Below are 20,970 nucleotides of genomic sequence, written 5' to 3'. Positions count from 1 at the left end.
GTGAACCTGGACATCATACAGGGCGCAAGGATTGATGCTACCAGGAGCCAGTACAAAAGCAAGTGGAGCCCGTTTTGTCACTGGGTGGCCTTGAAGGAGCTTGATCCACAGACCTGCACGGGGGTGCAAGTGGACACATGGCACACATATCTGGCAGCCATCGGAGCCTACCGGAACTCAGGAGGACATGTTTTCTTCCTCCAACCCGGTTGTTAAGACATCTGACGGGCCTGACCAGGCTCTACCCGCCTATCAAGACGCCTCACCCTGTGTTAGATCTCAGTGTGGTCCGGGGTGCCCTGGCGCATAAACCATTCGAGCCAATGGCATCCGCGGACATCAGGCTGGTCACCATTAAGGCAGCCCTCCTGGGGGGCCTTACCTCTGCACGCAGGGTCAGTGAAATCCAGGCTCTGGCGGCTTCAGAGCCATATAATACTTTCCACAAGGACAAGGTGGTGCTTAGAACACATCCAGTTTTTCTACCTAAGGTGGTCTCCTCTTTTCATCTGAATGAGGAGTTAGTCATACCGACTTTTTTTGTGGACCCTAAGGATGAGGCTCAATGGATACTGCACTGTCTAGAACTCAGGCAAGCCCTAAAGTTCTACCTCAACAGAACTAAGAGCTTCTGCAAATCAGATGCTCTGGTTGTCACCTTCGGTGGGTCAAAGCCCGGCTATCAGGCTTCCAAGGCCTCCATAGCAAGATGGATGGTTGCAGCCATCAAGGACGTATACGAGGGACAGCATAAACCTCTTCCGGCTAATATGCATACCCACGCTATCAGAGCCAAGGCCCTGGCGGTTGCCTTCCAGAGGCATGTACCTTGGCAGGTCATAAGCACGGCAGCTACATGGGCTACACCCTCAGCCTTCTGCAAGCACTACTACTTGGATGCCAGCTCCAGGTCGGATGCAGCATTTGGTGAGGCAGTTCTGAGGAACTTGTTTTCCTAGGAGGGTCACCTCTCCACCCTGGGGTTACATTCCGTTGGAGGAAAGGGGAGGGGACGTAGGAGTAATTATAAGTTACTCACCGTAGTGACTAAAGTACTCCTAGTCCATAGTCCCCTTTCCTCCATACGTCCCTCCATCCTCCTCCCTAATAGAACTGGTGTCATTAGGCAATGTTAATATTGTTGACGCGTCAAAGGGGACGGAGGAGTGGTGTCGGTGGGCGGAGTCTGGGGAGCACATGCTCATAGGGCCGCAGCCCCGCGCACATCTAAATTTAAAGGGGAAGATGATTTTTCTAGTGAAAAAGGTTCTGTCTCCCGTCCCTAACGAGGGACGCCCATACAGTATGGAGGAAAGGGGACTATGGACTAGGAGTACGTTAGTCACTACGGTGAGTAGCTTATCATTTCTGGACATGGAGAGCAGTCCTCCTCTCCCATCCGAAGTATGAATCCTCCACCCAATCCTAACCAGCCTGAATCTTCATGCCTGGCTGCTGAAAGGTAGAAGTGTAAGGAGTGCGATTTATCAGTGGACGGCAGAAAGGAGTGTTTGTCTAATTGTACATCTCTTTTGTAAAAAAAAAAAAAAAATTCCCACCTTTGCAGAGTGTTCTTGTATCCTGTACTGTAAAAATCATTTGTTAGTAACAGAAAGAGTACCACAAAATCAACACACTGTGTGCATGTGTAACTAGATAAGGTATGGTCCCAGGATCATTAATTGATGTCCTCTGCTTGCATGCTGAGGCATCCACAGTAGCCAAAATGTTTCTGGCTTCTGCGGTAGGGCACTTTGGGAAGGACAGGCAACAAGTTTACATTCTCAGACACATTAAAGAAAGCATTAGCAGTGGACAAACGATGGAGCAGATTCATAGCAGGGTTTAGGTTTTAACATTGCGACCACCAGGTTAGGATGCATATAATGCACTTCAAGCATGCTGGTGCAGGGGGAGTTGCAATTCAAAACTGGTGGGGTGGAAGTAAATCATCATAGCACTTGGTGTTGCTAGGTAACTGGCCACTCTTGACTGCGCTATCAGGACTACCAGCTGGCAGTGTTAACATTTTCTTTCAGCTCTTACACAGGCTCAAAATTGGCAGCAATGCTTGCAAACAAACACCATTTTTGTTTCTTTCACTTGAATGGTTTGAGGGGATATTCAAGTTGTTGAGAAGGTAGAAATGTCCTGTGTTCGGTATCTAAAACAGTTTTTGTACCACTTTCTGTTGAGGATGATACAAGTAACCCTAGCGGGCGAAAGACTAAAACACTTGACAAGAAAGGGAAACCAAGACTCACAGATGGGTTGCGTGGGAGAGAGACGTGGTTCAACTCCTAGGAAGGGGTAGTAAGTTGAAACAGAGATCTGATTACGTAGAGACACAGATCTCTAGAAAATACATCACTCCAATATACTGAAAAATATATATATATTTAATAAAGTCACATATAAAACTATCAGCTCAGATAAAGTACTTTAGGTAATCACACACTTGAATATTTTAAAACCAGTGATGCCTATACAAGGACTCTTAACCCCAACATCTTTGTGTGTTTCCTCTAACAGAGGTGAGCACCCAAAAGAAAATAACAGGGCAGAGAGAACCAGGGAGCCATATAACCTAGCAAGCGGGTAAGTACCCTATGAGTAAGTACAATAGGACACAACTCAAACCTAATGTATGTGGAAGGCCCTAGGCCTGATGGTCATAGGTAGGGTATGGGATAAAAAAGGGAAATGCACATATTAACCAGCAGGGAAATTATGATAGAAATCCACAACTAGGCTGTTTTCTCTCCTCCATCTCACTCTCCACCTGTGGTGTCCCTCATGGCTCGATCCTCTTGCCCTAGCTTTTCAACATCTACCTTGCCCCTCTAGTCTGTTTGACATACGCCTTCTCTCCTAACTTCCAGTGTTATGTGGACAACATGCAGCTCTCCCTCAAGCTTCCCTCCTATGCCTCCTCCTCTTCCTCTCTCATTCCTGACTGTCTGCTATTCAGGCTTGGTGCACTGCTAACAAACTGTGCCTTAATGCCAGTGAGACTGAGATCCTTCTCTGTGGGACCCCAGCTCCCTCCTTCCCCCTGGCCACCTTCCATGGGCCCCCTCCCCTCACCCTCCTCTGTGGCAAGAAACCTTGGTGTCATCTTCGACTCCCTTCTCTCCTTCTCTTCTCACATCACAGACCTTGCCAAGAAGGCCCACTTTCAGCTGGACCTCCTCGGAGGCATTGTCCCTTTCCGCGCCTTGCCCCAGAAACTCAGTTTCTACAGAGCTCTGGTCCTCTCCAGACTGAACTACTCCAATAGACCTCTTCCTTAGTCTGCCTAACTCCTCCCTTCGCCCCCTTCAACTAAACCATCATTGGACCGTGAGACTTATCCTTGGCCTCAAGCCCAGGGACTGCATCTCTCCAGCCCTAATATCTCTCCACTGGCTCCCAGTTGCTGCAAGGATCATGTTCAAGAACGTCATAAACCACATAGGCTTTCTGGGGCTTGGGACCCCGCTACATTTAACCCCCTCTCCCCTAAATACCTCCCTGCTAGAGCCCTTTGGTCTTCTAGCTCCAACCATCTGCAGATCAGATGCTTTTCCAAGCAGAGAGTGGGGGGTAGATCTCTCTCCGCCGCCCTGCCCCTCTGACTTGAGCCGTATCTCCTATAGTTCTGGAAGCTTCTCAAGACCCTCCTTTTCTCTTCCTCTTTCCCTCACCCCCTCCCCTGCTAATGTCCCCCTCTGCGCATTGACTGGCTGCCTGGTTCCTTCATATTCTTACAGGGATCCAGGCCATCCTCGACCAGTCTACCCCTGCACTTTGTTAAGGATTTCAATCGGCAATACACCCGGGTCTCAGCCTAGCATGCAGTGCACAAATGAAATACTTATTTTATTGTATCCATAGGTTCAATATTCTGAGTGATATACCACTCATATCACACCCCTTGTAGAAATACCTCTAAGTCACAATGGACAAGGAATCAGGCTGGTTGATAAAGGTAAAATTCAAATCAAATATGTTTTAATATATAAAGGGCAGCAATCACCAATCTGGTGACAATACAAATAAGGAAGTAGAAAATGCAGTTGAATTCACCTTTTAGTAACACAGAATGTAAAACACAGAGAAAAGAACAGTTTTGGCTGGTTTGAAAGATGCCGCTTAAGTTAAGATTTCCCCCTGCAAATTTCTCAACTCACAAAGAAGCAATTCTACACAGAGGTAAGTAAGCAGCAGGTATTCAGGAATATAGAACAGTGTACACGGTTTGAATACAATCTTCCCTCCCCAAACAAGAGAGAAAAACAATTGGAAATTCTACACCTTTAAAATGACATTTGAAAATGGCTGAGCAAAACAATGAAAAGTGTGCAAAAAGTCCTTAAATTGATATAAATCTCTATGGGAGAAACACTGAAAGATCCTAACAAACATATGCTATAATATGACCAATGGTACACACTTTGAATCAGAATAGAAGTTTGGAAATACTTTGAATTGGAAATCACACGTGTAAAACTTTTGCAAAATGCGAATTCCCGCCTAATTTTCACTATGCAGTTATTAAGAAGAACGGGTCAAATACACTGTTTTTAGATGCGCTTGGGATATAGCTACGGGTCTTAGGTTTAAGTCAGAGTTGAACTGAAGTCTCTAGCTATTAAATTGAGGAGGTTATGCAAGTTTGAATGAGAGGTGTTTTGAGAAAAATAGAACAGAGAAAAGCAGAAAACCGATTTTAAAATGACGGGTCAAGGTTACTTAAACTAGATTAATGGCTAAGAAAAAGAATGCCGCCCGTGAATCTCCACAGTTCCACTCGGCCGCTGGTAACCCTTCACGTGGCGGATACCCCGATTTCTTTATGGGAATTACTTTATTTAATCCAAATCACTAATGGCTTATGGTCTAGTGTTAGGCAGAATTATATGCAGTACCCTTTGGGAACACCACACACAATTAAGATGACAAGTGACAGTACAATTTCACCTTTGGTACAAGCCTGTACTACACAGTTAGAGTGGTAGCAGTAGCGGAGCAGCCAGACTTATCACAAGACTAAGTGAGCAGTATCAGATAGTTACACAAAAGGCAGCAATTACTATGATTCAGGCCAACACTGACTCAAGGTTTTCAAGCAAAAGAATATACATTTATTTCACTCTTCAGTTATATAACATTACACTATTATAAGTAGTCTAAAGATCACACTCTCAACACACCACGCCACTTCCCTTAAATTCCGGACAAGTTAAGCTCACAAAAGGAAATGGGAGCAAAATGGCACTCTAGCAATTTAAAAGGGAGGGAAAGACAGAGGTTAACAGAAATTGAATCACACCAACAGGTAAGTACTCAGGGCAATCGAACAAGAGAGACTACAATGATAAAATCAGACAGAAAAGGCTTAAGGCCAAAGTCAATGGTTCAAAAGTCTTTTGCTCAACATAATACAGTTTGCGGTAAAGTTCATGGCCCGGTTTCTGGACGAGGTGGGTTGGTAGAAAAGTTAGTTCAAAGAGAAGCGAAGGACAAGCCCTCAGATTGGAGAAAGATTTCAAACCCTTTCACCGCGGCTGAACGAAACAAACAACCGGATTTGCACAGTACCTTAAAACAGAGAGGGAGCTGTAGCTGAGGCAGAAGTTCCTGGTAGTTCCTGCAGGCTCACGATTCCTGAAGCGACTGTGGGACGGATCAGAAGTAGGAAGACTGGAGGGTCCTGCACTACCCACGGAAGAAACCAGCAGCAGAGCAAAGCAACGAATAAAAGGTGCGCTCCTTAAAACCCAAGCAGGGTCCGACCTTCCTGGCTGTCCGGCCCACTGTAGCTCTGTACAGCGAATTCAACCAGAGGAGGGGTCCTGGCTTGCAATTTGGGTGAACTGGTTGGTCCCACCAGTTCAAGGGAAGATGTTTCCTGGAGGATCTTCTCTGTCGTCGGATTCTGAAGATTCGGACCTGCAGCAGGGCTTCACCGGGCGGTTCAGTCGTTGTAGGGGTCCCCTTCCGTCAGTTCCTCGTAGGTTCTTTCCTTCCAGCGACGACTCTGCTCTTCTGGTTTGGCGCGCAGAGTAAAACACGAGAAAGACATTTACAAAAGGAATAACCTCAGCCGGATCCGTAATACAATATATATGGTCAAGCAGGTTTATGTTTGAGGCTAATATAATAGCCTAAAACAATACCATGGATATTTAAGATAACCGCGGTATAAAAAATAGGGTAGATACCACTGCCACCAGCCAAGACACAAGGCTCCAAGAGACAGAGAAAAAAAGGGATAAGAACTAACCCTTTCCAATACTCCATGGAAGATGGGGTGTACTGGGTCTGTGGTAAAAGAGACTAAATAAAGTTAATGGCAACTTTGTCTTTTCTGGGGGACAGTAGTCAGCCCCAGAAAATGGTGTCGGTGGAAAGTATAAAAGACAACTCATTAGGTAAGGGAAATCAACCATTTATGAGAATTCTCCCTAACATCTAGTAAAACGAAATTGCAGAAAATCAGCGCTAACACCAGGGATCACAGACATAGTTGCAAGAATGGTTCTGACAATATTATAGGTTCTTAAGTTAAAGATGGGATAGGTTATAGTTTGGGATAGGACAATGTAAGGCAATATATGCTATGGTTTACTAGGATTCCTATTGATACTTACAGTCCACTTTAATTTAAGATTGGACCGTCAGGTTCTGGTCATCATGGATCGGGTCTAAGGACAGCAGGGCCCCTCTGGCGGGATAGGATCAGCTGGGCGGTTCTGGTCAACTGGACTGGACTGGACTGGCCCTTCTGGTTGCTGGACACTGTAGATCAGTGGGATGGCAAGTTTCATCAAGCAAGCCTTTATGGTAGCAAGCCAACTGGATCAAATTAAGTTTTGGGATGGTTTCAGGATTTGGATCTAGCTGGAAAAAAGTTCAGAAATGCTGAGGCCTTGGCTTTGCAAAGAAATCTGGATCAGGAACAAGATGAAGAATTCAGGAACAAAGTGTGTGTGTCTGTCTGTCTGTCTGTCTGTCTTGCAACCCATACCCACAAGGCTATGATTGGTCAAAGGCACAGTTCCCGCCTTGCTCTTTGCTGGCTGGATGACAGAAAGGGTTGTCATGTTTTATGAGATGACTGGAAACCTCCCACAGTTATTTGGACCAAAATCTAATTTTCCCACAAATACATATTTATGTACTTATGCCCTCTAAGAAAATTGGAAACATAAATTACATATTTCGTGGGTCACATTTACATCAAACTCCCAAGTCAGTGGGACCTGGTGTTGCCTTTCTGTTGAATTTTGGCAATTTTAATCATAATGGTTTGGCCTAACTTTTCCTAATTCGGTACATATATGTGCAATCACCCCTAGAACCCAAGTACACAATATTAGATTTGCAACATTAATAGTTTCTGCGCAATAGGTCCTTTTTCATAACTTCAGGTCCTTACGCAGTAAGAAATCCTACCAAGTTTTCAAAGGGCTAGCATAAGTTCAGATGGATATGTATGTACTTTTCACTTGTTTAATTATTCTTGCTGCCAAGTTAAATGTCATGAAGTTCTGTGGCAAAATAAGCAAATTAAACCCAAAAATCACAGGTCCGTTTTATTTTCTTGCTTCCCAAGTGTGAGCAAATGGCAAATCCTTTGAAGTTCAACGAGAAGCATCTTCCTGGAGAGTGGAACATCCTGCCCCTCCCCTGGAAGGATGAGTGTCCAAGCCTTCTATTGTCTTTGCCTGCGGCAAAGATGAATGTCTAATGAGGTCCTTAGTCATGAGTATGCGAGGCCTCCCAACAGCAATTAGCCTTTCCTGCCAGCAGTGATGTGTCAACCTTTCCCAGGCTAAGGCTGACAGAGCAGAATTGTTTTAAAAAAAATAATAATAATTAACTCAAGACTGGGTTTAACTTTAAGTTTCACCTACATCTTTCATTTAAACATATAAAATGAACACAGTTTATAGGTGGATTTTTACACTAGCAATCATTTAACATTCTAAAAGAATTAAGCCTTTAAACAAAAACATGCTTTCACAACAGGCGATTTTGCACTTCATCCATGAAAAAGCACATTACTGAGTTCTTTAAATCAGATTTTCCTCTGCAGTACATACACAATTTATTTAGCATTTGGTCTCCCCTTGAGTGCTGGGATTGCTTGCAGTTTAGATACATGTAACCAGTCTTTGTTTAGAGTTTCTTTTCTATCTGCAGAGCTGATTCTGTTACTTGTTGCAAAGTTAGCTGCATTCCCCCCTTCACCCCCCCTCCCCCCCCCCCCTGTGGAACATGAAAACAAGGGTTCCTGGGCTGCTTTTTCATTAGATACATTTTATAAAGCTGTCAGTCAATGAGGCCCGGTTCCTCTGAGCCACACTGGATGATCCTGGGCATTGCAGTACCCTTTTAATCTCAATGATTCAATGGAAGTGAATGGATCTAGCGCCAAAAACAGCACTTTTTAAGGTTGCAAAGCTAACATTTTAAAAGGCATTTTCAGTTTTCAGCACAATTCTGCTGCTTTGCTCCATGTTGAATGTGGCAGAGCCCACTGGCATGCTCCTGCAGTGAGAACTCTGTTTTCACCCCCCTCACTGTGTGTGGCAGGGTGTGCAGCCTTTTTCTGTTGTGACCCAAACGCAGTTTCAAGATTTTGGCGCACACAGGAGTCAGCGCATCCATTTTGGGATGTTTCTTTCACCATTTGTAAAGTGATGCAATGGGGCACATTGGAATGGGTCAAAATATCCCACAACTTGGTCTCCCCTGACCCTTCTCAACCTGCACTTTCCATTCCGGGCTCCCTCCCCATGCACTAGCCTGGCTGGGCCTGCTCCACTTGAGCCCTTCCAGCCCCGTTCCTCACACTTAGCATGTGGGACTTCTTTCCCCTGCACTCCCTGCATCTCCAGGCTCTATCCACCTGGCCTCCCCGGCACTTGCTTAACCCACAGGGCCCTCCGCCCTGACCGGCACTTACTCCCCTCCCACATTTCTTGTTACTGCACTTGCACGATCCGAATGTCACAAGACCTAGAAGGACCGTTTTGTTTTGTCATCTCTTGTCTTTTTACGCCTTGAAACACTTCGTGTAGAAGCAGATTATAAATACCCACTAAATAAATACATTTAAAAAAAGGCCTACAGCAGTAATCTACAATCCTTAGAACCTCCTAGGACATTATATTAAAATGTGTGCACAAGTACATGTATTGATACATTAGTCATAGAGAGTATGAAACAACTATACACCATAGTCAAAGGCTTCAAGAATGAATACACATTTTAGTCACAATTATCTAATAACTATAACTTGTTATTTATATTAAGCTTTTATCCAAAGCTCTTTAAATAGATCATATTTACCTTCCTGATACAATTCAAGGAAAGAATGCCCACTGTTAACAGAAGTAGTCAGTGTTGAAAGTACAGTCAACATAATAGAAATGTACGGTATGACTTGAATAAATAATGTAAAATTAAAGGTAAGTTCTAAAACTACAAAACGTGGTCCACGGCTCACTGTAGACCCAAGAAAAATGTCCAGGTGCAGATCAGTGCCCCAGAGTCAATGTCAGGAGCATTCCATAGTAAGTTCACAGTTCCATGGGAATGAATGGGAAAAGTTAAAGGGCCATTTTTGAGACCATACCTTTTTTTCAGAGAATGCCGCATTGTGCAATCTTTTTCATTAGCATACTTTAGTTTAATTTCCCACAATGCATTGTTTTCTGTTAGGCAGAAACCTGTGCAGTTCCCTTAGGGACCACTGCAAAAGGCTTAGGACTACAGGTGTTGGCAGTAAACCCAATTGGTAGCAGTCTGTACCACCCAGATTTACCTGATAGCTGTGGCTGAGCAGCCAGACTTCTCTCAAGAAGTGTTAGACAGTATATAGAGTATACAAAATAGGTACAAGGATACAGTAGCACAAGCAAACACTGACCAGAGCTTGGGTATAAAAGTATATAATTATTTATTTTAAAACACACTTATAAAATACACTAACACTAATATGGCAAGCAAGTTCAAACACAGTCACTATCAATATATATACATCCCTGATTACTTATTGAACAAGTCTTAGTTAAAACACCACTTATTTGCAGACAGAGGTGAGCACATAAACTAAGATGGCACTCCAATAAGTTAGTTAAAAAGGGAGGGAAAAGGCAGAATTAGGAAAGTACACAATACCAACACTTTAAAAAGAACCACAGCAAGTCAGAAAAGGCAGAGTCTACTGTTAGAGCAAGAAAGTTCATAGGCCAGGCCCACTCTTGGAGAGAGAATGGCAGAATGTGTCCAAGATCACACAGTTGAATAATACTTTAAAAAGTATTTGCAGATAGTTCAGAAAAGGGTTGGATCAGTTCAGAAAAAGTTAGTTAGCAGGTCCCAAGTCACCCCAGGATAGAAAGTCAAGGATTTACGGGACACCTTGAACAGTCTGTTGCAAGGGAGACCAGGCGGGACACAGTACCTGAAATGGTGAGAAAGCTCCAGCGGGGGCAGTTGTTCCTGGCAGCGGGTGCAAGTCGGTGCTTCGTCCAGGGGAAGAGAAGATCTCGGAGTGGAGGAAAGCTGGTGGTCGTTGCACTGCCAGGGAAGAAACCAGCCACGGAGTTTCCCGGTTAAAAGGTATTACCCTTTTATTCGCGGTAGTGGTGAAGCGTGGCTATCCGGCCGCCGGGGTGCTTGGCATGGGCGATTCGACCACGAGATGATCCAGGAAGGCGAAAAGAGGGCGAACTGGTTATCCCCACCAGTTTAGAGGAAGAAGACTCTCCGGGATGAAGATCTTCTCTGTCGTTGCGAAGTGGTGAGATGGTTCAGCAGGGCTCCACCGGTGGTGTCGTTGCAGGTCGGCTCAGCTTCTCCCTCTTCGGATTCTTTGGTCCTGTTGTGACTTCTCCAGTTCCAGTCCCCAAAGCCCTGCTTTTATGCAGAAAACCCCCATTCATCAGTCCTAGCTGTCACTCAAACATGCTAAGTGGTGAGCCGGGCGGTTCACCACGGGCCAATCACACAAGAGTGTGACTTGAGTTGCCGAGGCAACTCAGTCCAGGGTGCCTTAACCCCCCCTCCCACACATCCTGTAGACCCAGACAGAGTGGCAACACTTTTGGAGGCTTCTGGGCAGAAGCCTGCCAAAATAGTGGAACAAAGGGCTCAACTTGGGTTGGAGTTACAGAGGCGAACACAAACGCCATTTAAAAACGGAGTCCTGGCAAAAAGACCCAAGCGGGGAAGAAATATTAAATAAATAGCCCGGCGATATCTTTAACATTGCACCAAAAAAGTGGTGCGTTTAAAATGAATGGGAAAATCCCATAGGAAATATTCCGGTGGAATATTTTGCGTGGTAACCACTGCCACCAGCCAGAAACTCGACGAGGGGGGACTGCACAGTGCCCCCTCGAAAAACAGACCCGGGGCAATCTAATTACCCCTGCCAGTACTTCCACAATATGATGGTTTGTACTGGTTCTGTTCACAATTTAAGACTAGTAAAGTCAATGGTGACTTTACATGCCCTGGGGGACAGTAGTCAGTCCCAGGTTATGGAGTCTATGTTTGGGGGTGCTGTGTAACACACTTACCAAAAACACATGAAACCCTATGGAGTAAAAGACCCCATAGCCCATGAAACACATTACAAAGTCAAAAGATATCTCAAATCATGTCTAAGAGTGGGAGAAAAAGAGTCTCACTCTTAGCAGGAGAAAAAAATAAACCCCAAAAATCCAGCAAAGCTGCAGGGGGACTCACTAGGTTTGGCTAATTAGCCTTAACAGAGAATTCTCCCTAACATTTTCTTACTCTATTTGCTTGGTTCGTAAAACCGTCAATTTTGCACCCGTTGAACTCCTAGGGCTGTTCCTGTTGTTTTGGTCCGATTCCCAGCAACGTGTCCAGCTTGCTGTATCCCTCTCGGGCATAGGACTTGCAGCGTCTGAGTTGGATTCTCAGCAGTGTATTGGGGTCCTCTGCCTCGCAGCTTTACTCTTGGCTTTTTTAAAAATGATTTTAATTAGATTTTTAACAATAAAAATGCAAACCCCGGCTCCCCTCCCTCTCCTCCCCCCTTGGTGCCCCCTTAGGTATTTCCTCATTTGTTTTTAGTTCGCCTTGACTCCAGGGGTTCAACATAGGTCCAAGAGTTTAAGGCGTTTTGGCCGCCAACTAATCCTGAAATCGTCCCTTAGAAAGGTCAATACCTCCCCCCACTCCCTTGCAAAGTTCTGCAGGGCATTGTTCATCGCGTATGAGGCCCATTCCAGCGCGATTAATTCCCAGGCTTTGCACAGCCAGTCTTGGAAAGTTGGAATATTCAAGCTTTTTCCATCTTTGGGCAGTAAGTGTCATACCTGCTATAGTCAGCAGTACTTGAGCTTATTCTCTAGCTCTTGGGTCCCCTTGCTCATCTCTGCCCCTGATGCCCAATAATGTTCGTCCGGGGCCCTGCTTCCCCCTTTTCAAAAGCCTGTTCCTGCGGCAGTCGTATTTCTTTCCAGAAGGGTTATTTTTGGGCACCTCCACCACATGTGCTCCGCCGTGCCCTCCTTCCCACAACCCCTCCAGCAAGCCCCTGATGTTACCGGGTATATCCTTTTCAAGCGAGCGGGGGTATGGTGCCACCCGAACAGGATTTTATATCAGGCTTCCTGGATTTGGGAGGCTCTTACTATTTTAGGGATCTTGTTCCACAATCAATTTTTCCCATTCCCTTTTTTCTATGCCCATGCCCGTTCCCATCTCCTCATATAAACCCAGCTTTGCCTCGGGGTAGCCCCATCTAATATCCTATACAGATGTCAGATCAGCCCCCTCGGACCATCATTTGTCATTAGAAATTTCTCAAAGGCGGTTGGTGGCCTGGTGGTTGCCTCTTTGTTCTTGGGATGTAAAAGCCAATGGCGAAGTTGGGAGTACCGCATCCTCTCCCCCTCTCCCAGTGACAAGTCCCTTTTACAGTCCCCAAAGGAACTAATCTCTCCTCCTATGAACATATCCCGCATCCTTTGGCAGCCCCCGGCCCTCCACTGCCTAAAAGATCCCCTCTCGAGACCCAGTGAAAAATCTTTATTGTTATACAGGGGCGTGAAGGGAGATGGGAATATTGTGATCTCCTTATGCTTCACCAGCCGATCCCAGTTGTCTGCTACTAGTTTGGTGATCGTGCTTTCATACATATGAGCCGGCCGGTTTTGCTTTGGAAGCCACAAAACATCCTTCAAATCCTGCTTTGCTACTGCCCTGTCCATCTTGACCCAATTCTTCTCTTCCTCCTCGTGAAGCCATTCCCTTATTACCCTGAGTTGGGTTGCCTCGTAATATTGTCTGAAGTTGGGCAAGGCTAGTCCCCCCTATGATCTTGGGGCTGTGAGTTGGACCATGCTCACCCTTGCTCTTTTCCCTTCCCAGATGAAGTCAGTGGCTATGGTTTGGAGCTCCTTAAAGAAGCTTGCCGGGACTGCCTGGAGAATAGCCGGAAATAAGTAGAGGAGCCGCGGCAGCGCCACCATTTTCATTGCTGCCAGTCTCCCGAGCCATGAGATGCGGAGATTTCGCCACTTGAGGTGGTCCTTTTTAACATTCTTTAACAACGGAAGGTAGTTTGCGGCGTACCATCCTGCGAGTTTAGGTGTAATCCTTATCTTCAGGTATGTAATCCCCCCTGGGCGCCAAGTGAATGGCGTTATGCCTTTTAGGTGGTCCCTCTCCCCTTTCCCCATGCGCTAGGTTCATCAATTCAGATTTTCCCATGTTGATGCGAAGACCCGAGGCTTCCCCAAACCTCTCCAACAGAGCCTTACATGCTTCACTGGATGTGAATGGCCTAGTGAGGGTAAGCAACATATCGGCGGCAAAGGCCGCAACTTTGTGCTGACTTCCTGCAAATGGAATCCCCCTGATCTCCTGTTTCCCGAATAGCCTGCAGTAAGGGCTCTAAGTAGATGGCGTACAGGAGCGAGGATAAGGGGCAGCCCTGCTTCGTTCCCTGTTGCAGAAAGAACAACCAGGACGTCATTCCATTTACTATTATTCGTGCTTGAGGCCCCCCGTAGTTAGCTTTTACCATTTTCAAATAGGCTCTCCCGAGCCCCACCCTTTCCATAGTTCTAAAGAGGAACGATCACTCCACCCGGTCAAACGCTTTTTCTGCATCCAGTGATAGTAAGACCGCTGGAGTGTTAGTTTTGCCTGCCTTTTCAAGAAGGTGAGCCAGCGTCCTTCTATTATCCGATGTTTGCCTCCCTTTAATTAATCCTGCCTGGTCCTGGTGTATCAGGTCTGGAAGAAGCCCCTCTGATCTATTGGCCAGGATTTTGGTGTATATTTTAGCATCCACATTGATGAGGGCTATCGGCCTATAGGACGATCTTTCCGCAGGGTCCCTTCCTGGCTTCAAAATCAGGGAGATCTTGGCCTCTTACACAGATGGAGCTATTTGGCCTCCATCTTTGAATGAGTTGAATAAGTGGGTTAACTGGTGTTACTATACTCGAGAAGGTCTTGTAAAAAGAGGTCGAAGAGCCATCGGGCACGGTGCCTTACCCGAGGGTAATTTAGCTATAACCCCTCTCACCTCGTCCTCCGCGATTGCTAGGCTTAAACTAGCTTGGGCTTCCCTGTTGAGTGTTTGCAGTTTTATTTTCCCCAGGAAGTCCTCCTGTACCAGAGCCTGGGGGAAATGTGATGTGTACAACGACTTGTAAAATGTGACCATAATCTCCTGAATGTCTTCCAGTCGTGTGGTTCTAACACCATTCTCTGTTTTTAGTACCGTGATTGTGTTTCTTGACGTTGCCCCCGAAGGAGACGCGCTAATAGGGCGTCAGCCTTATTTGCTTTCGCATAGTATTTTTGTCTCACATATAGCAAGGCCCCTTGTGCTTTCTTAGGTCGCAGAATCCCCAGCTGACCTACCGCCCTTCTGTACTCCCTCTGGTTGTGCCTAGTTGGAGCCTCCGCCACCTTCTTCCTCGCTCCTTCTACTTCCCCCTCGAGCTGAATCTACAGAGCTTGAAGTTGTTTGTGTCTGAGTGCGTTAGCCGCTATAAATTCCCCCCTCATCATGGCTTTGAAAGCGTCCCATCTGGCGTCTTCCCCTGTATCTCCCCTTTTATTATTCTCGAAATATGTCTCATCTTTTCTTCTATTTCTTCTCTAAGCACTGGGTCCCTCATTAGATGTTCCTGGAATTTCCACCTCCATATCCCCTCTCTTGCATTTCCCATATCTAGTTGCATTGTTAATATTTTATGGTCGGCTATCCCCATAGGGCCCACCTCTATCTCCTGGACTCTACCCACCAGGCCCGCTGACAACCATATAGTCTATTCTTGATTGCGTCCCGTGAACCTCAGAAAGAAAGGTACATCCCTCTGCGTTTCCATGAATTTCCCTCCACACGTCTCTTAAGCCCAAGCCCGACATTCTCTCCCTGAGCTCTGGCGAGGCCACTGCTCCTCCCCCCGTGTCTTATTTCCCTGATCTATCTCTGGCTCTGGCTCTGGCCCAGGCCATGTTCAGGTCCCCCAACATAATGATATGCCCTTGCGCTTGCTCCTCCATCTTCGTCAGGAAGGCTCACATAAACGCGTCTTCACCTGAATTCGGAGCATAGTTAACCGATGTTGTGAAAGCAGTGTCTCCCAGCTTGCCTATTGCCATTAGGTACCTGCCTCCTTTTTCCCTTATGATCTCCCCAACCCTAAAGTTCACTGAATTCCAGATAGCTAGGGCCACCCCACCTGTTTTAGTCGCCCCTTACGCCTGGAGGATTTGGTCAAAGCCCCGTAACCTAAGACGGTTCTGATCTTTGTGTAGTAAGTGCTTCTCCTGTAGCCCCAGGAAATCTGGCTTTTCTCTTTTCGTGAAAAGCTGTAATTATTTCCTCTTCAGAGGGGAGTTAAGGCCCCTAATGTGATGAGTCACCCACTTGAATGCAGATTTCTTGGTTATCCCCTCTCCGTAAGAATTTGATTATTGTATTACTCCCAGTAGGCACCTTTCCCACCCCCCCTTTTGCCCCTATACCCTGAACTCCCCCCCCCCCTCCCTATAGCCCCTGTCTTTGGGGCTTCCCGTCCCCAACCTCACCTCGGGCATCATTGCCCTCTTTGATCCTATGACGTTTGCTTTTAACTCCTCCAAACCTCATTTGCTCCTTATTGGCCACCACCCCTTTGATCTTATGCGCCTTCTGGATTATTCCCACCCGGGTTCCACCCTCACTCTTGTGGTCAAGTCTGTCTCTTTCCTTCCCGATGGGGCCCCGCAGAGCTGTTTTCCTTATTCTCCCTTCTCCCACCGTTGTCCACTCCCATGGTCTGGGCCTCGTCCCTCTTCCAGTCTCGGGTGATTTCCCTGCGCTGACCGGCTCTTGGCCTTGTTCCTGCTCCATATGTAAGATGTCAACTCCTTCCTGCAGCGTGGTTATCCTCCTCTGTGTGTCCTCTCAGTCGAACAGCAATCCGAATAGAAATGTCCATTTGTACTGGATCCCTTTCTCTTTAAGTTTTGCGGTTACTTGCCCCATCTGGCGTCGTTGAGAAGGGTACTATTAGACAAGTCTTGGTATAGCTCAATTCGCTGACCTTGAAAAAGAATTGGCTCGTTTGGCCTGGCTGCCCTCTGGACCGCTTCCTTTTGTGAATATCTTGCAAAGGCAGTTAGGACGTCCCTGGGTCTACCGCCTTGGCTTCTACTGAGGCGGCCCACTCTGTGAACCCTGTCCAGCTCTATCTTGTCCGGAGCGGTCTCCCCCAACAGGCCCGCATATATTTCCTGGACTGTTTCTTTCAAGTCCTTGTCCGGCACTGATTCTGGCAACAATTTCATTCGAATGTTGATCCTTCGGGACCTATTCTTCCATTGATTTCCAAGTTTTGCGTTGCTATGTCCAGTCTCTTTATTGCTTTACTATTTTCCATGGTTTCTTTGCCCACCTCTTGTAGGCCCTTTTCTATGATGTCGGTCCTTTGTCCCAGTTGGCCCACCTCCTGCTGAATTTCCACCACTGCCAAAGTGATATCCGTCCTTAGTAGTTGAATTTATTCCTGAAACATTCTCGCCAGTGTGGACAGTAGGGAGAGCAGTTCCCCATGCAGATCTTGACGGGAGATATGTGTTGTTGTGCTCATATCCGCAGCCTGGCCCATGGCCCCCTCCTGCAGGTCCCTGTGGTCTTCGCTGGTGTCTTTGTTCGCCCACATCGTTAAGAGCGGTCCTGAATTGTCCCCCTGAGGCACTCCGCTTTTATTTGGTCTATTCTTGTTCTTGGAGGACATGGTTGTGGGGTCAGGTAGCAATTACTTTTGTGTATAGAATGGACGTGCTTCCCTCTGGATTGAGTGGAGACGGACCCAAGTCTCCCGAAGTGGCGGGGGGGTCCTATCCCCCCGTTCTTCTGGCTCACCCTTACGTTCCCGGTAGGGGACCCAGTCCTTTGATCTTTTTGGAGCGGAAGTTCTGCACCCTCGTAGTGTGCTTGTCCTCCGTGAGCATACAGTATAGGGTTCTGGGGGTCCCAGGTGGTCCGGCTATAGGGGGACCTACACCAGTACCTCGAGTCCTTTCCTGCTTCTCTCCTGCTGCCTGAAGTTGCAAGGAACCGGTTGAATGGTGGGCGGAATCAACCAGGAAAGCACGTTCACCACCTGCAGGGCCTCTTATTCAGTTCCCAGGTGCCCCACGGGCTCTTACAATCCTGACTTGCGCTACAGTCTGTTGCTTGTGGGCTACATTTCTCCTCACCCTAGGTGCGGGGGGAGTGATTCTGCCTTGCTGAATAAGGCCTTTCCACGTTAGGCCTCTCCACTCCGTTTGGGCTGGGGCAGCCTCAAGGTAAAGCTTCTCGTTGCGGGGGGGCCTCCTTACTCCATCCACCGTCCTTGGAGTTGCCAACCCAGGCCCACCACCTCACCTCTGTGTCCTTCGTGCCCGGCATCCCTCCTGTCTCTGCGCTGTCTTGCCGGGCTCCTTGCCTCTCCCGCTGTGTTCGGACTGCTGTGTTCGGACCGCTCCATTAAGAGGGGGGGCAGCCTCTCTCGGCGCATCCGGATCTCTAGCTCGGCCCGCCAAGCGCCTCTGCCGCTCCTCCCGCGCTGCGGCTCAGCTTCTGGTCCCAGAGCCCACCGCAGGTCGGGCCGCTCCAACCCGCAGAATGCCAACCCGAGGCAAGCAGCAGCAGCACCCCCCTCGGCCTTGCCGAGCCCCGCCAGCCGGCGCCCTCACCAGGTGCCCCCGCCGGAGATCCCAGGGCCGACCGGGGCTCACTGCAGACAGCGCCCACCTCGATCCGAGAAGACCAGGTTGGAGGCGGGCAACTTTTCCAACTCGCCCGCTTCAGCCAGCCCACAAAACTCTGTGCCTCCTGCAGGGCGTCACTTCCTGGGATCGCGAGAGCACCTCCCACGCCTCACTTCGGGTTGGTGGCTCGGTTTAATCTTCAGCTTGGGGAGCTCCAGCCCCTTCCTCCAAAGCTCGGGCTGGCTCGCGCTGTATTCCGGCCTCAATTCTGCCACGAAAAAATCTTTGAAGGCCGCCTCCAAGAATGTTCTTCTGTGCGCCCCCCCCAGCTCGAGGGGCTTATTTCTTCCTTGATCAGCCTCTTGCTGCCTATTTGGGGTGGTGGATCTGCTTTTTAGGCAGGGGAGCACCCAAGCGCAATCGACACACGTCTATCTAGTGTCGGCGGCCATCTTGGAATACTACTCTTGGCTTTTTGATAGGTTACTGGGCGCATGGATCTAGCAGTGTCTCATTTGGATTCCCAGCTGCTCGTCCCACCTCTCTGCGTTATCTCTCACAGGAGTACCAGAAGCTTCTTTCCCACAGCGTTGTGCTGTTTGTAAACCGCACGACTTGTTTTGTTTTAACTTTCGTAGCTTCACTCTCTTTTGTGAGAACTTGCTTCGTGGTAAACAGTCCACACCCCATTGCACAGGTAATATTCCTTCTCTTATTAGACTGTGTTCGTGAATCATACATGGCAAAGTTAGACATTGTTATACTTATGCGTGTGCCAACAAACAGGACTAGTCTGTAGAAAATGGCTGGTCGCACCCACCACTGGGGAAGCTTTTAGAACTACATCTAAGTAATCTGTCTTCAAAGGCTTAATTAACGGTATCTCGAAATGGTCTGATCATTGCTTTTTTCGTTCAGGTTTGGCGCAAGAGCAAGATTACGAGAATGAAGTTGAGGATTTATACACTGGTTTTGAAGAGCTGTGCAGTAAGAAGGCCCGGAGAAAAATGAAGAAAAACAAAAGAAAGTAGTTAAGAAAAGGGATGTTGAAATGGAATCTTAGTTTTACTGTTGTTCAAATGTAAGAAAGGGATGTGCTGTAAATTTAATGGATACGTTAAAACGAGCATCATTTGAATATTTTATTCATTGAGCTTAGTCACATACTTGTCTACACTTTTTCATATGTTTTTTAAAGCTACGAGAAAATAATTGAAGGTTAGAATGTGTTCCTGCTTGGAATATTTGAAAAATGCTTTTGCAGCAAATGGCTGGACCATAACGGTGGAATCTGAAAAGAGCTATCATTTTTATTTATCATTGCCGGTTTCCTGCCACACGCTGCTTTTTAAGCTCCAGACAGGACGAATAAGAAAAAGATTGGCCTTCCTTCCACTGCCACATTTCCGCCCCACTTACTGTTGAATATTTTCTAATGTTGATGCGTAAAGGATTGAGCGAATAATGCTTGACAATGTTCTGTTCAATCAGTTACTTCTCTTTTAGCAGTGGGGCGTTTTACTGTAGCTGGCCCTGCCTTCATCTAACTTTACAGAATTACAGTTTGTAATATCCTCGCCCAAAGAACCAATAATAGATCAAGAATAAAAACTAGGGGTTGAACCACCCATACATTTAAGACTTGAAAGGTGACTCCTATTTATGGTGTAGTACCATTTTGGGCCACACAATTCTCCCAAACCAGTTATGTTTCCCAACACATGCTGCAGAAGTGAAATTATTGTCCTTCCACTTACAAAATGGTGTGGCGTAGGGTAAAATCATTTAGAAGTGTGCATGTATCATCTTTCTGTAGGTATGTTCAATTTTTTCCAATGCAGATTATAGATCATTGATGTTTAATTCACACTTGTATCAACTCTGGTGTACATTTCTCATAATAATTATTGTTCAAGTAAGATTTGCTTTGTTCTGTTAAATCTTACATGTTCCCCTTGCTCTCTACATTCCCCCTTTTTTTTACCACGTGTACTCTGGCTAAATGGACACAAAGTCCAGTGGTCTCTTACACGTTAATGATGCTACAGCTGTCAGTGCCACATAAGAAATTTAAATAACTGCCTTAAGAGTACAATCCTTGTATGAAACACTGCAGTAAAATGGCAAATTGCAAAAGTTACAAGGACATGAATTCATCAAGCCCCCTGGTGGCAGCAAGAACATGACCTTCACAGAAATGTTCATATTTTGTCATAACTTCATTTTTTTTAACCATGTTTATAAATATTTTTTCAGTAATGGACTACAAGCCACCACAAGTGGCGCTTTTGCAAAATGTTGCATTTGTTTATAAGGAAAAAACAAATCTATTCAGATTTCCAATTCTGTTTGCACTAAATGTTTTTAATTGATAAATATTTTTGGTTTGAATTGCCAAAAGCATCTCAGTAAAATTCACTGACCTATTTTATAAAGGCTCATGCATTTTTTCAGATACAATTTAGGACTTGATTGAAAATAAATTGTCCAGTCTTTCATGCAGTTGTATGTTTTTTTCTGTTCTGTTTGATTGCCCCTGTTATGTTTGCTTCTTTTAGGTTTTATCTGAAATGTGGTCAAAGTAATACTGTAGTGTGATGTTTCTATATTGATGTAAGGATGCAGAATTTTGGCTTTCTATTTCCTTCCAGTTGATCATTCAGTCAATTCGGTTTTCTCTAATGCTGGCATGGCTCTGCTAAGCACTATCTGATTGGATGAATACACCTGTCA

At 46.3% G+C, this 20,970-nt stretch overlaps 1 protein-coding gene across 4 annotated transcripts in view; it reads left to right on the top strand.

The window, feature by feature from the left end:
- TRANK1 (tetratricopeptide repeat and ankyrin repeat containing 1) overlaps positions 1–20,735 on the top strand; it is a 2,632,183-nt gene extending 2,611,448 nt beyond the window's left edge. For all 4 annotated transcript variants that reach the window (XM_069613200.1, XM_069613201.1, XM_069613199.1 and 1 more), the window contains one exon: positions 19,156–20,735. In XM_069613200.1, the coding sequence (XP_069469301.1) occupies positions 19,156–19,268 (113 nt within the window). In that variant the 3' untranslated portion in view covers positions 19,269–20,735. The remainder of the gene's footprint in view (positions 1–19,155) is intronic.
- Positions 20,736–20,970: the final 235 nt, after the last annotated feature.

The sequence above is a fragment of the Ambystoma mexicanum genome, chromosome 5p (assembly GCF_040938575.1).
Source record: "Ambystoma mexicanum isolate Mex_15411 chromosome 5p, UKY_AmexF1_1, whole genome shotgun sequence".
In the NCBI taxonomy this organism is placed as follows: domain Eukaryota; kingdom Metazoa; phylum Chordata; class Amphibia; order Caudata; family Ambystomatidae; genus Ambystoma; species Ambystoma mexicanum.
Note: the sequence above shows the minus strand (reverse complement) of the source record. Positions and strands in the feature narration are given on the sequence as shown.